The 15,406-nt window shown below is 39.8% G+C and overlaps 1 protein-coding gene across 5 annotated transcripts in view; it reads left to right on the forward strand.

Moving 5' to 3' along the window:
• NECAB1 (N-terminal EF-hand calcium binding protein 1) overlaps positions 1–15,406 on the forward strand; it is a 53,135-nt gene that overhangs the window by 2,095 nt on the left and 35,634 nt on the right. For 3 of the 5 annotated variants that reach the window (XM_064391183.1, XM_064391175.1, XM_064391211.1), the window contains exon 2: positions 10,862–10,970. In XM_064391183.1, coding sequence (XP_064247253.1) covers positions 10,862–10,970 — 109 coding nt within the window. Of the gene's footprint in view, positions 1–1,609; positions 1,635–10,861; positions 10,971–15,406 lie in introns of all 5 variants that reach the window. The other 2 variants (XM_064391191.1, XM_064391201.1) reach the window with 1 other exon arrangement.

Raw genomic sequence — 15,406 nt, forward strand, 5'->3', positions numbered from 1 at the left:
GGTCCTGATCTCACTGGGGAATTGAATTATAGAATCATAAAATGGCATGGTTGGAAAGGACCTTAAAAATCATCCACTTCTAAACCCCTGCCATTGGCAGGGACACCTTCCACTAGACCAGGTTGCTCAGAGCTTCATCCAGCCTGGCCTTGAACTCTGCCATTCACAACCTCCCTGGGCCACCTGTACCAGTGCCTCAGCACCCACACAGTAAAGACTTTTTTCCTAACATCTAATCTACACCTATTCTATTTCAGTTTGAAATCATTCCCCATTGTCCTGTCACTAAATGTTCCTATAAATAATCTCTCTCCAGAGAGAAAGATCTAATGAGAGTGATATATGATTGCTAAAACAACCTCTTCCATGGTCTTCTGTCAAACTCCCTCTCAGATGTCTAAAGGATTTTAATACTTCCTTAGATTGGGGGCAGGGGGTTAATTAATTAAAACAAATTAATATAAATTTTAAATAATAATTATAAAAATAATAAATACATAAAATAATTTATTTTAAATCAATTTTTAAAATTACTTAAGCAGAAACTTTTGCCACTCTTGACCCATGGTTATGGGACATTTCTATTTGATTGAAACTCCACTACTACATCCCTTCAAAAGTCCAATCCCTATACTGAAAATTGAATGTATCATTTATTTGGATAAATAGGGGGGGAAAACAGCATCTTGCTAAGTGTATTTCATATTTTATGTGCTGTGAATTTGGTCCAATGCAAAGTTCACTGTCTGTGAAGTCCTGGATGTGGGTCACAACTCTGTTGGTTTCCCTGCCAACCTCACCATACACAAAACAATTCTGAAGGTGCTCCAAGAGAGCTTGGCACTTGGATCCATCCTGTCTGGTTTCACTTCTAGGAGCAGAGCAGTCATGGCATGTGCTGGAGAAACTGTTGAAATGCTACTAACATTTTAAAAAAACAGAGAATGTTTCCACTGCTGTCAGCTCTCAAAAATATATGTGCCCATTTTGAAACACTTCACTGATATTTGCTGCAGCAATAGAAACTACCTTTGGAAGGTTTGCTTTCTTGCCTTGCCTACACTTGTGGCAGCATTTCCTGGATGACTCCCTATTGCAGTGACACTGAGTCGGATCCCTTTGTGCCACCCAGCTCCTCTCCTGACTTACCCCTTTGCCTCCTCCACTCACACAACCATGAGTCTTTCTCACTGTCTCAGATGCTCAGCACATCCTCCCAGCCACCATTCTTCCTCTGCTTCTTTAAGCCTCTTCTCTCAAACCTGAATCCAGTATCATGGTAACCATACAGTACCAGGTTTTGTGCCTGAACATCATCCTTGTAATCCATAAACAAACTATAAAAGAAAGCTGGTTCTTGTTACGGTCTTGGTTTTCAGTGCACACAGCAAGGGGGGAGTTAAAAAAAGCAGTACTCTGAGGGAAGGATGAAGACACATTAATAATTTTAAAATTTTATGCAGCTTTGTGAAAATATGTAACTATAAATATGAAAGAAGATACATTGTTATTCACCTAAGAACCTAACAATGTTCTAAGAAGAACGTTGTTATTAACCCATACAAAAGAAAAAATTGACTCTGTTCTTTCTGTCTCTCTTTTTGTTTAGATATTAAGAAGAGCAGACAAGAATGGTAAGACTTCTTGCATGTCTTGCCCCCTTCCTTTGGAAAAAATAATTCATTGTTAATTCAGGATTTTAAGTCATGTTTTAAACATCCTAACAGAAAAGCCAGACATCGCTCATGTCATTTTATGTTTCCTGCAGATTCAATGCCATGTGTTATGTTGTGATCTGATCTTCCCTTCCTTAAGGACAGATTTTATGCTTTCACAATTTGACATTTGTGTTTGATTTGCACTTTGGGTACATGCGGGTGTTTTCTAGTGACACTGACTCAAGAAGGTTTGAAAGACTTGTTAGTAGCTCCATCTTATTTTTTTTAAAAACACCATAGGCTACATCCAGAAATCAACTTGGTTTTGCATTTGTTCAGTGTGTCAGTAGGAAAAATAAACCCTTGAATCCAACTCAGATATTTATAGTACAGAAGTCATAAGGTTTTTATTAACAAGAGAAGCATTGAACAGTGTCGAGCCCATGGATCAGACAGGTTTAACCCTGACAAGTAATTCCCAGTCCAGTCAATCCTCAGAAAACAGATACTGTGTGCATTTAATAAAGAGAAGGCAAATGGATACCATTTAGAAAATCAGTGATAACTTACAAGGAAGAACTCTTGGACAGCAAGTAGCTACTGTATGGTTTGGTGGTATATCTGAGCATGTTGAATAACTGTTTACTCTTGCTGAGGGAGAAATCTCACTTCCACAGCCCACTTCTTTTTCCTATTCCTGCCCCAGCTCACGTGCACCAACTGGTACTTCCCACCACAAGACCATGGTAGCCTCCTTCAGAGAGCTCAGGAGCCACAGAATCCATCACTGTGAGAGTTTTTTGGTAGTATTTTCTTTGTTATCTCCCTCAGTCAGCTTGCCAGTGGTTTGCATGGGCAGTGGTGGTGCAAGTTGAATTCCAAGGTGAGGGCTGACATGGGGAGGAAGAGGACTCCCTGCACTTGCAGGGGTGCATCTCTAGCTTAGTTACCTGCCAACCATAGGAAAGCTCTGCTGGCATCTCCCTCAGACCTGCTCGTGGTGTTCGGAATAATGTGTGTGCATCTGCCCTGAAGATTGATGAGGGTCAGAGCACATGGTACAGAGCAGAACTCATCACCCCACCTGGGGTCTAAAAGAGACCCTCGAGCTTTGTGTCCCTGCCCTGGACTTTGGGCTCGTGCTGTCCCAGCCCTGGTGGATCCACAGCTCTTTGGTGGTTGGGAGCACTTCAGTCCTCATCTGGGTTTCCCCACAGCTCATTGCTAATACATTGCTCTAAAAACAGGGGAACAGCTCCCAGTACTGGGGACAAACCTGCTTGTTCCAGAACAATACAGAACCATATCCAAGTCTTTGGTCACTGGTATTCCTACCTGTATAGGTTTCTTTACTACATATTATTGGCAGAAAAGTGGCTAAGTTCAGTCACTTCAGTTCTATTAATTTAAGTCCATGAACTTGAAATTATTTCAGCTTTTAGGTCTTAATTGTGTTTGCTCAACCATCAATTGCTCGTGGGACTTCCACTTTGCTAATCTAGCAATGCACAGGCTTGTGCTGCATTGATAGGGAGATTTGTTTCAAGGCTGTGAAGTTAAGTACATTTTCAGAAAGGTTATTGGATATGTCACCACTCACTGAAAATGTTTACATTGTTGTCACCATAAATTATTAGTTTTGGTTAATTACCGGTCTACTTACACTTTCAGTGTCACCTTTGTGTGCTACAGGAAGTCAACTATTGGCTTTCAGTAACAAATACTACTTTACTGTCAATGACACAGCCCTGTTAAATTCTCCCATATACTTTAAATAGAACCTCCTCTGCTGTATTCATTCACTTTGTGAGATTAAAATACCTTCAGAGAAAACATCATCAAAAGATTTACTAGATTCTTCTTAGACAGCAAGGAAAAAAATATATCAAAAGGATGGAGCTGATAAATAAGAGTATTGTGTAAGTATTTTTACTATGAATTTGTGGACTGTGGGACTTCAGGTAAGCCTTCCACAGCAAGGAAAGACAGATATTCTTGCAAAGGCAGTATAAAATGAAAGATCAAAAGAGCTGAGACATTCCACTGAACTGCTGGTACTCAAAAATACTACAATAATTTATGGCATCTGTGTTCATTTAAGAAAGTCCTTTAGCAAACAGCCACGTGAATAAAGTCATACAAATGGCTTCTTTCTTTGCCAGCCCAGGTACATATATCATTCTGTTATTGTCCTGTTTCTGGGAATATCAGCTATGCAGAGATTCCATGAGAGGATCAGCTTCATAAACTCTATCTGTAGTTCTTATTTCATGGCTGTGCAGCTCTTCTTTTTGTGGAGCAGATCCATACATCTCCCATAAATGAAAAGGTCATATGATTTTTTTAAAGAGAGAACAAGGCACAGGGAAGGATTTTAAAGAACTATATGGTTCATAATATTGACAGAAGCAAAAGAAAATCCTGAAGGGGAAAAACCAATTTCATAAAGGTGAGATGCTGCATATTGACCTTTTTGGAAAGGAAAAGTTTCAGGTCTGTATGTCAAAATGAAATTTTGATCAGGTTTACTTTAGAAAACTCTATGTGCTCAAAGGAAAGCATGTGGATTTCACACATAGTGAAATAGTTTCACAGAACTAATTTGGAAAAAAAATCCAGCTAAAAGGAAAAATCTTTGTTTGTTTAATTTATTTTGCTATTTAAAACAAAATCAAATTCATTAAATTCCTCATGAAAAGTAAAATCTTGTCCCTAGCCTGCAAGGGAGACAGTAATGAAAAAATGGGAAACTGGAACTGCCAAATGCAATAATTTCTGATGCAAAAAAAATTTCACTTCCCTCATCTCACAGGAAACAGTGGTTGCCTCACACATGTGTGAATGCAGCACCTGCATGTGCTTGTCTGCATGAGGTGTCTGCCTTATCCCTGGATATGCCAGGAGGGACATGGGGCACCCCATTAGCCTTGCAGGGACCTGCAGTCAAGTGAAATTATATCAGTTGTTGGTGAATGTCACCCAGGGGCCTCTTCTGACCAGGCAGCTGTGACATGTGCCCAATTAGAATTGCCTCCTGCCAGAATTCTCTCCTCTTAGCACAGGAATGGAATTCCAAATACAGACTACATTCCAAAAGTCCAACCACAAATAGTCTGACTGTCAAAGAGATTGGGGGGGGGGCTGGAAAGAAGGAAATAATCTACTGAGAATGCAGCCCTTGATCTTGCAAGAGTAACAAAGGGAAGGTGCCTTGACACTGATGGTTCAACACAGACCAAAGGCAAGGAGCACTACAAAATAACTGGAGAAAAGTGCCCTGCCTTTGCTGGCATCGTGGTGGGGGTCATTTCTCTTCCCATTTCTCTTCTCTGGGGAAGAAGACCACTGCCTTTCCCTTTTACCAGAGTCTGTCTATCATCTGCTGCTCTGGAAGCATGGCATGCTCTGTTGTTTGAGACTCCCCTTGGCACTTTTCAGTGTCCATCCAGTCAAACCTGGAGGGAGTGACTCCTAGCCCTGTCCCCCAGGAGGAGTAGCTCACAGCTGTCTCTCTTCTCCACAAAATTCAAATTGGTATTTGATTATGGCCTTGTTCCAAACTTCACAGCTCCTGCCCCAAGCTCTTGCATGCCTCTAAGCCCTAAGGAGGGCAACTCTAATATGACAGGTTTGGAAAAGATGGTTTGTATACAGATGCTTTCATTGATTTGCAGATACAAGTCAGCTGTTAAGAAAAAGCACAGAGTAAAACTATACCTCAAACATTCTTAAAGCTCCTAAGAGGAAGATATTTGAAAACATCATTTGCAATATCTGCTATAGAAGCAGACATTTTAGTAAAAACGCAAAAAGCAAGAACTGTAAGGAACACTGTAAACAGTATGCTTCAGGCAGTCAGGAATGACTGCTAACAAATGAGGGAAAATTTTAAAACTGACTAAACAAAAGAAGACTAAAGCTCCATAGATTGACAAACCTGAATATCAAACAACCAGCAGACTTGCAACAGAATCTTAGTAATGTCAGAATCACTGCATTTATGTCTGGTTTAATTTTTTTTTTCTCTGACATTTCAAACAAGCACTCACTGAAAGCTTTTTTCCCCCACTAAAAATATATCTCTTTTTTAGTGTATTTGAACTAGGATCTATAAAATGAAAAATATCCAGATGAGATAATATTTGAATTCTGTCATATTCAGTAGCCCTGATGTTCATGATACAGAGCAGACATACCAGGCTTTTAAATGTAGAATTCTGAAACTGTATAAAATACTGTGATTATATATGCAGCATATTGATTACAATAATCTGAGGGTTTCAGCCCAGCTCTAAAACATGCTAACATTGGCCTAACAAAAACTGTGGGTCATAAATAAAGGACTCCTTAAAATAAGGCAAGTGCAGCAGTAACACCATGTCCCTTTCCCAGTCCCAGTGACCAAAGGGATTGATTCACAGATCATAGGCTTTTGAGTGACCAACAAGATTTCCAGAAAATAACCAAAACACCTCCGAATTGCACCTGCATGATCATCAGGAGGAAATCTTGCAATGCCTACTTGAGAGTCAATTTTGCAGAAATCAGAACAGGTGTTTTCCTATTCATTATTTATTGACAGTGTCTTTTCAGGATAAATACTGACTTTGCAGGTGAGTCTTCTACCATCTGTGTCAGCTCATGTGTCTGTAGGTGAGCTCTGGCAGGTTGAAAGCTGCCTCACTGCAGCAGTTCTCAGACTGGGACTCCTCAGTGGCTCTAGCTTGTTTAGCAGGCTGATAGTTTATACCATGCCAGAGGATTAAGGGAATATGCCTCTGAGAGGCAGAGAAAGCACCTTGCAAAAGAGATCTCTGGAATCTTCCTTAAAGTGAACTGTCAGAATCGGCCTTCAGGCTCTCAAGATTACCACTTAGTGGGTTAAACTTGTTTCCAAGAAAAATGTTGGAGTTTACCAAAGCAAAGAATGCCAAGTCCTTGATTTCAGCATTTTTTAGTATCTCCTAACCTGTGGCTATAACATCCTGACACCTCATGAGGTCTTCAGCTAGCCCAGAGACTGCCCCAGAAGCTCTGCATCACCTCCATCTGGTCTGGCCAGAGAGGTCACAGCATGACAGGGTAACCCATCTCTTGTGTGACCTCCCTGGAGAAAAACAGCAATGTGCAGGAATTCCTTGGGAAAGCTCGATGCACCATGATACCCAGAAGAGCCCGGTCTAAGTGGCCCAAAGTGGCCTGGCCATGTTTTAGCTACAGATTTACTGAATGACTTTGCACAGCACATTTTCTAAATAGAAGCCAGGGGACAGAAATTCACTGAACTGTAGCATCCCTGATTTAAGCTCCCAAGTTACTCAGTGAATGGATTAGTAAGGCAAAACCCTTGCAGTACATCCCATGAATTCTCACCACACTGCTGTTTGCTTCCTGACCAGCTGGATCCACTGCATCATCCATCTACATCATCCTGCATCCATTCCAGAGCCCAGGCTCAGCCTGGGGTGGGATTCCCCATCCACCCCGCTGGGTCCTTCAAGTGCTGCATGGCTGGACTCTGTGCTATAGATCCCCAAAAACATTTCTGTAGAAATAACCTAAACCCTCATCCTGTTAGCTTTGGAATCACTTGGTTACATTTGTGAAGCTTTTCCAGCATAACAGATGGAATAATGGCTCAAAATCCTTATTTCTGATTTTATCAACATACAATACAAATCAGAGTCAATAAAAGCTTAGTGCATTTGCCCAGACTCTTTAAATCTTCATCTATGTCTGTGCTTTTTCTGATGCAGCTCCCTTATGACTGGGACCTATTGGATAGTATTAGCATGCTCGCCTTGGCACACTGAAATTTGTTATTTTGGCAGATCTTTCTTGGTCTGATTCCAGCCTGTGTGCCATATGTCAATAAATCACGTGGGTTTCATTTTTTTGCATCCGGTCCAGTCCATCTATGTCTGTTGTGATGTGCCCCCCTACACTACCTTGTTTTCTTTGTGCATGGGATAATATAGCACTCAAGTAATCTGATCCAACCTTTTACAGCAAGTGTGGACTGTCAGTGCCTTCCAAAGGACAGGTCCCAGGAGCAGGTGAGCTGGGAGGAGGACCCACGCTCACACTGCCTTCCCAATGTGTCTGCTTCAGCCATGCAGGCAGCTGTGGCTCACATGAAACACTTGAAGGCTTTAGGTTCTAAAAAGACAGGTGGATTAAAAAAATGCATAAAGGGCTGTCACAACACCCACAAGAGAAATTGAGCTCCCATTGAGAATTGTGAGGGCCTGAATGGGTCTGTGTTTTGGCCTTGGCTTTCCCAAGGCAGAAGTGACTTTGAGCACTTTAGAGTCAGTTCCTAGTCCCTGTTGTACCTTCCTGGTGAATAAATACTTTCTCCCACAGGGAGTTTTTTCATTTATTAATCACTTGTTATCTCTTCTTCCGTTGCTCATTGTTACCCTACAGGGGCAGAGATCTATTCTTATAGATCTGTGCTTATAAACAACCTCACTGCCCTCGTAGTGTGCATGCTGCCAGCCAGCAGGCAGGTTTGGCACTGTCTGATTGGGCCAAGACAACTCTGAGGGCTCAACAACCCAAATCACATCCTTCTAAGGTGAACCCCAGGATGAGCTTTAACCAAGAGTGGTTTTCTCCTCTGATTGCCAATGTGGCTCCTCCAAGTGCCATAAGCCCTAGGGCTGTCATTCAGCCATATGAGCTCTATGTGATGTGGCTCCTGCTATGAAAAGACTGATTTTTAAACTGCTTAGAAAAGCTCACAATCCTAACAGGGTGCCCAAAATAGGAGACAGTGGAAGTGGTTTTGTTGTCCTCCAGCATTTGCTGGCATCTCTGTGAGACATCCTCCTTCTCTACATCACTGTAACTTCCTTCACTGGCTGTAGTCTCACCATTTGCCATTATTTTGTGCACACAGCCTCCAAATACATCTGTGCCCTTATCCATTATTTGCTCGATACCTTTTAGCTGGCTGAAATCACCTTTCAACTCAGAGACTGTGTGTGATTTTCCTTTGTCATATATGCTGTTCTCTACTGAAGGCATCAGCTATCCAAAGAATATCCTGGAGATTATATTAGCTTTTCTGCAGCAGACTGGCTGGGGGATATCCCTTGGGCATATTTTACACAGAAAAACATCTATTCCACAGACAGGTGAATTTCACTGAAATAAATGTGAGAATGCAATCGTAACCTGGAGGAAGGCTCTTATGATTTACTGCGTGAATCTATTTCTAAATTTGCAGGTGCAACGTGGGGAAATTCATTTTATTGTTTATATTTTCATTTTATTTACTTGTCTGCCAGTTGGGAGACAAAGGAGAACAGATGACTGTGCCCATTTTTGAATAAGCCTTTCTCTTGAAAGATGTCAGAGAAGACAGACAAAAGCAAGCAGGTCTTGCAAAACAGCTTCTTAAATAACATTGCCTAGGCAAATACAGCTGAAAGTTGATTTCCCTGATGGATGCATAGCTTCAGAGAAATTTATTTCATTACTCATCCTTCCCTTATCACTTCGCCAGTGGCAAGGATTGAAGAATCTCTAATAGAGGTTTCTGCTCAGCACTTAAACCAGATAGAGTTTATCTGGGCACTCCAAGGGCAGTGAGGTGTGCCCAGGGAAGTGGTGCTGAGGACACCTGACACAGCCTTTAAAATAAAAGCTATTCTTGACACTTGTGGGGGAAAAAAAAACAAACCAAACTGTCTAGGCAAATGCATCTTCAGTTTAAGAGCACAGGGAGCACTTGTTCAGCGTTGGGTCTGAGTTTCATCTGAGCACTGAGGGAGCACAAGGATGGCCACTGGCAGTGAAGCCCTCCCCAGCTGCTCTGGCAAAACAGTTACACAAAATCGGAGACATGCCCTGGATAATCAGAGCTTTTTTTTAGTAAAAGTAACTGTATGAAGTCTGTAAGTACCAAACAGGTTCAAACGTCCTTGTGTTTTGCCAGAAACAATCTCAGTGATTTGTCACTCAATGTCAATAACATTCAGAATGTTATTAAGAATAAACAGCAATGAACCAAAAGGCAATGTCTGCTCTTGGATGACAAAAATTTAAAGAAAATAGCTGAAGTACCCAGTCTGTTGGTGGATCAGTGATTTGCTGGATTGAGATAAAGCCAATGATCCTGAAGGACTCAAACAGACTTGTTTAGTATTTTGTGTCATACCCCAGGCTGTTCTATGGGTGAACTCATATGTTTATCTCAGGAGAGTTGCCAAAGTCACTGGTTTCTTGGGTATGTGTATAACTTGCATGCAAATCAGCCTTCCCAGAAAAGGATAAAGCTGCAGAGGTAGTTTGATTAAGTAATTGATTATATCTGTAACAGCCAAAGAAAGCATATCTGTGAGAACACTCAGCTCAACACACTCAATATTTGATATTTCTTCTCTGTAACCAGAGCCAAATGGCAAATGTATTTAGATTCTCAGCTAGGTAATCATTGCAGTTTTGTGCCATCTTGGTTTCTGGCTCTTGAAGATCTTGACATTTTATTTTGATTGTAAAGATGATCATCTCCATCTACAATCTGTCTTTTCATATTAAACATTTTTAAAGGTTTGGTTGAATTTGTACAATTTTGAAACTTCTTCAAGATATCTGAAGCTATATTTTCCAGTCAAATTATGAAATAATAGGAAGTAAAAGAAGAAGGAAACTTCTCAGCTCTACTCTTCAAATCTGCCTGCTGTCGTACAGCATGTAGAAACAGGAATCAGATACTGCCTTTATAATATATTCTTCACCACTCTAACATTAAGTCACAATACACTGTAGATTAGTCTGATGCTTAGAACATTTTAGTCTTATCTTCTACAGTTTTTTTTTAGTGCCCTATGAGGGATTCAGTATGTTACTGAGGGAAAGAAAGAAACATGTTAACCTACATTCAGTGCTACCCAAAAAAGAGTTATGAAATGTTAGGCTATAAAAACATGCTTTATCCTTCATGCAAAGGCTCAATCAATTTAGATAAATTATTATTTAAGTGCAATTTAATCTTTCAGATTTCTTCTAAATAACAGGAAAAAGTTAATCTTTATTTGACTTTTGTTTGCCAATTATCACCCTTGCATTTAAAATGTAAAGTTTCTACATTTAAGGTAAAGACCTAGAGGCTTTTAATACTTTCCACTTCTACTGCATGAAGTAAACAAGAAAAAGCATGAATGAACTTAATTTCCATTTCTTCATTGTTTCAGATGATGGAAAATTGTCCTTTGATGAATTCAAAGCTTACTTTGCTGATGGAGTTCTGAGTGGAGAAGAACTGCATGTGCTTTTTCGCACCATTGATATACACAATACTGAGTAAGTGCCCCCTTCTTACAATTCCAGTGCCACTTTCTGGAAAGTGGCACTGGAAAACCGACCTCAGGCTGATTTTAGGAAAAAAGTTTACGTAGAAAGCTACTTGAAGGAAGCCAGGCGGTGTTATATGGCTATAAACTGTATAAGTGAAGAGTTTTGAAAACTTGCTGAAATATTTGCATATTTCAATAGCTGTGATTTGGGTACTGAGAACACAGTGTGGAAATTGGAGGCTTTCTGCATTCCCCCACCATGGAAAGAAAAGGAGCTGGGGCGTCCTTCAGGCTTAAATGTGAATTCCTCAATTCTCAATTCCACTGAGTCATACTGAGATGAATACTTGGAGCAGATGTTGAGAAGGAAATAAAATAAATGAAGCAATTATATATAGTAAAGAGTTTTAAAAACCATTTTATCTGGTGGCATGGTACTTGTGCTGGTGTAGTCCCTTGGGATATTCCCATTATGGTTGGGTTTAACAAAGCCACAGCGAAATAAGCTGACAGGAACTTCATGAAGTTCATCAAGGAGAATTGTAAAGTCTTGCTTCTGGGGAGAAACTAGCCCCAGGTTTTGTGGGAAATGGAATCAAATTAAATGTAGTAGAATTCACAAGATTTTAGAGTTTGTGCCAAAATAATGTCCTGAAGTAAGCAGAAGAAATGGTACAGGATCTGTTGGACTTTTGGGGAATAAAAATACCACAGGACTTATAAGGTGATTAAGGAATGGGGTGATGGAGACAGGGAGGGGGAGTCATCATCCCTGGAAGGATTTGGGGGATTTTTGCTGGGTTAACAGTTGGACTCAGTGGTTTCAGAGGTCTGTAATAACCCAAACAATTCTGTTATTCTGTGGTTCTATGCACCAATATATGCTGGGGCCCACTCAGCTGCAAAACAGCTTGGCAGAAAAGGATATTGTGTGGACACCAAGTTGAACATGAGCTAACAATGTGCCCTTATGGCCAAGAAGGTCAATGAATGGTATGAGTGACCCAGAGTCAAAAACTCATTTCAGAGCCAGACTCATTCACACAGCTTTGGATTTCCTCATATGTACCACATATCTGTGTAAGTGGTTTTATTTTGCCATAATTCCATTTGTCTGTAAGCATCCTGATAAGGGCAAAAATTCTTGATACTAAGCAAGATTTCTAAGAAAATATACAGATGTTCTACATCTATTATTCCTTCCTTTTTATTTTTAATGCTTTTTAAATTAATGAAATATTATTATTTTTATTGCTGTTGTTATTATTATTATTATTATTATTATTATTATTATTATTACACCATTTTCTCTTTAACAGAGAATTTATAAATCTGAAAAATATAATTTATAAAATCTGAAAATAGAAAAGTGAGGATAACATTATGTTTTTCCTCCTGGTAGATAGGCACACCTGAAGAATTGGTGCAATTGTTGAATGCTGCTGCTATTAACTGAAAATAGGTAATTAAACTGTCATAGCAGCCATCTGAGAGAGAGATCATTCTCATTATCCAGAAAAAGCCTGGCAAAAATCTGGGCACAAAAGTCTCAGAGTGCATGCTGTAAAGAGTTCAGTTTTCATGTATTTCAGGGAATGGAGCAGGTGGAAGATTAAGACAAGTTACTAAATTACCTTTCTGAACCAGAAAAAGGGTGCTCTGTATTGATGGATTAACATTTGTTACTGGAGGAGGAGAACCTAGATATGGGTAAGAAAACCTACTTGAAACTAGGATTTAAAACAGCAACAAGAAGCTTTTTGAGTGTTTTTTGTTTTTATTTTTTTTCCCCATGGAGTCTTCAACTGATAAAAGGCTTTAGGGTGACTTTGCAGCTGAAAAGTATTATACCAGGCGTGATATATAACAGAGGAATGCACATTTTAAAAGATTTCCCCTACCCCTTTGTAAGCTTTTGAGAAACCTGTCAGCAAGGTGTCACAGGCCAAATATCAGATGGATATAGCAAAGAGAGACAGCTTGGCCCGTATAATACAATTTCCTTGTTAACATAGCTTTTAGAAAAAAAAAAAAATCACATTGAGTAGTTATAATGAAGCAACAACTTTACTCACTGGCATTTCCTGAAAAGAGCAAGTTATGGTAAAATGTCTCAAATTAATGAGATAGCTAAGAAAAGTAGCAAAATGTTCCTTGAACCTTGGGAAATGTTTTAATGTAAGCATCAGGAGAATCATGTGCATACCAAACAATCCCCAAACCATCTATTTTAAGATATTTTCACTTCCAAATTATCCAAGGGAATGAAATGAAAATTATGCAACTCAGAAGTATTTTATGGCTGGTTTTCGGGAGGGGAGGGCAAAGAATTCTGCTCAGTTTCGTAGCTACTGGGAGGAGATTTGCGCAGATTATTTTGTCTCTCTTATCCAGTTAAAATGCAGACACTGTCAAATTCTGGGCAAATCTTTTATCTTCTCTCTGCTTCACTTCGCTATTTACAAATTGCAGACTGTACTCCCTATCCCAGGAATATTTCATAAGTGTTGTGATTATGCAGTGATTTACACTACATGTAAATGCCTGGGACAGATGTCTAGGGAGGCATTACATGACTCCTTGGTTCATTTATTGGAGTATCTCGAGATTTCATAACCATCTTGTCACAAGAGCAGACTTTGGGTTGTTTCCACCTGCATTAAATCCTCTAGCTCTGCCAGAATTCAAAACCTCACTGTGTGCACAGGTCTTTGTACTTTAAAGCCTGAAGATGAAAAAGGAGATGTGGCCTTGGGGTGATAGCCATGGATCACAAACTCAGGCAATTTGAATTCCCTTCTCAGCTATGCTGCAGCAATTTTCCCATAAAAGATTCAAAGCATGAAAGACTTACACTGGCTTAACACTTCTAAGGGAACTAAATTAAGCAAGTATTAAACCCCACTATTACACAGACCCTAATGTCAGTCTGGTTGAAGTGAGATTTAGATTATTAACTTTTAAAAAGTCCAATCCAAGCTAATGCAACATGCTTGTCACAAAGCAGATAGGCCGTGGAAGACTGCTGAAATGAGTAATTACCATTTCCAATGTGATAGCAGGGAAAATAACACAGGGTTTAACTTCCCAGTAATTCAGGTTGTGTCTGCCTGACTGACTAGGATCTCTGCACCTTGGTATTTGAAGCAGTCAGGTGTTCTCTTTTTACAGAGTAAAAGAAGAGTCAGTTAGTGCCTAATCAGCAGGAAAAACACAGATGAGTAAGAATTAGTTACTGCTGCCTCAAGTTTCCAAGACATAGGTTGAATAGTTTATTATGACAGGATGAATTTAAATTTTTGTCTAGACCCTAAAGTACAGGTTATTCATTCAAGGCAGATCATTGCTTTTACTGAAAATTTGCATTAGCTGAGGGTATTTCCTCAGTACATAATTTGGATATATATTTTGCAGTTTATGAAAGCACTTCCATGTATGCTAATTTTCTTTCTATTTAAAAATATCTACCTTACCTTTTTATAACATTTAAAATATTAAATAAATATCATTAAAGACACAGTATACAAATTGATTGCCTAAATTTTTTAGCTTCTCTTTTCCTTTGGACACAGCCAGAAACAAATGCATAAGAAAACCAAATTAGGTGAAGTAGCATATCCATTGAAAAAGGAATTTATTTTCCATCTTTTAGTACTGCTATGATATTTTACCTTTCTTGAAGGTAAGCTTTGATTAGGCCATACAATGGGCATTGCTGACAAGGTGACTGTTTTAGGGGGGTAGCAGTTAACCATTCTTCTGTAAGTGCTGTTTCCAGTACTCTCTATAGCTCAGAGTGAAGCTGAGAGCCAATTAGGCATTTGACTGCCCCTGAGAGTCACTTGTATTTGTGCTTTCCAGGATCTCATGAAACCTTTGGGCAATCAGGTACCATTAAATGGTATAAACAAGCCGAGGGAGAGTCCACACTCAGATGCCCTCACACTGCCAGTGGAAGGAAAGGCTTTGCATTGATGCAGAAGTGATCAGGTCTAGGCTGTTACAGCCACATCTCCAGGTTCTTGTTTCCTAGCATGCATTTTCTTCTACTGCAAAGTAGTGTCTTGTATTTAAAGACCCTTAAAAAAGCCCCAACCAAACAAATATAGACAGCAAATCAAGAGCAGTGCCTTAAGCTTCAGCCTGGAGTTTGTACAGTGATTCTCCTCATAATTGTTGAAGTGTTTTGCAGGTAGCCCCAGTATAAATACACTCTAAGCATCTGGCCAGCATCTTAGGCTCTTTTTAAGTTATCAGGAGGCCAAGATAGATCCCCTCAGTTTCTTCAGTAGGAGCCCAGCCTCCAAAGTAGGAGTCAGACCAACATGAGTGCCTATCTGTGGGCACGGGCAAGAGGAAGAGTTTATCTTTCTGTCCTGATTTGACATATATTTGACTTGACATTCATGTTATACATCTGTAATATCAGTTTGGACCTTGGTC

Source organism: Passer domesticus, chromosome 1, assembly GCF_036417665.1.
Source record: "Passer domesticus isolate bPasDom1 chromosome 1, bPasDom1.hap1, whole genome shotgun sequence".
NCBI classification, from domain to species: domain Eukaryota; kingdom Metazoa; phylum Chordata; class Aves; order Passeriformes; family Passeridae; genus Passer; species Passer domesticus.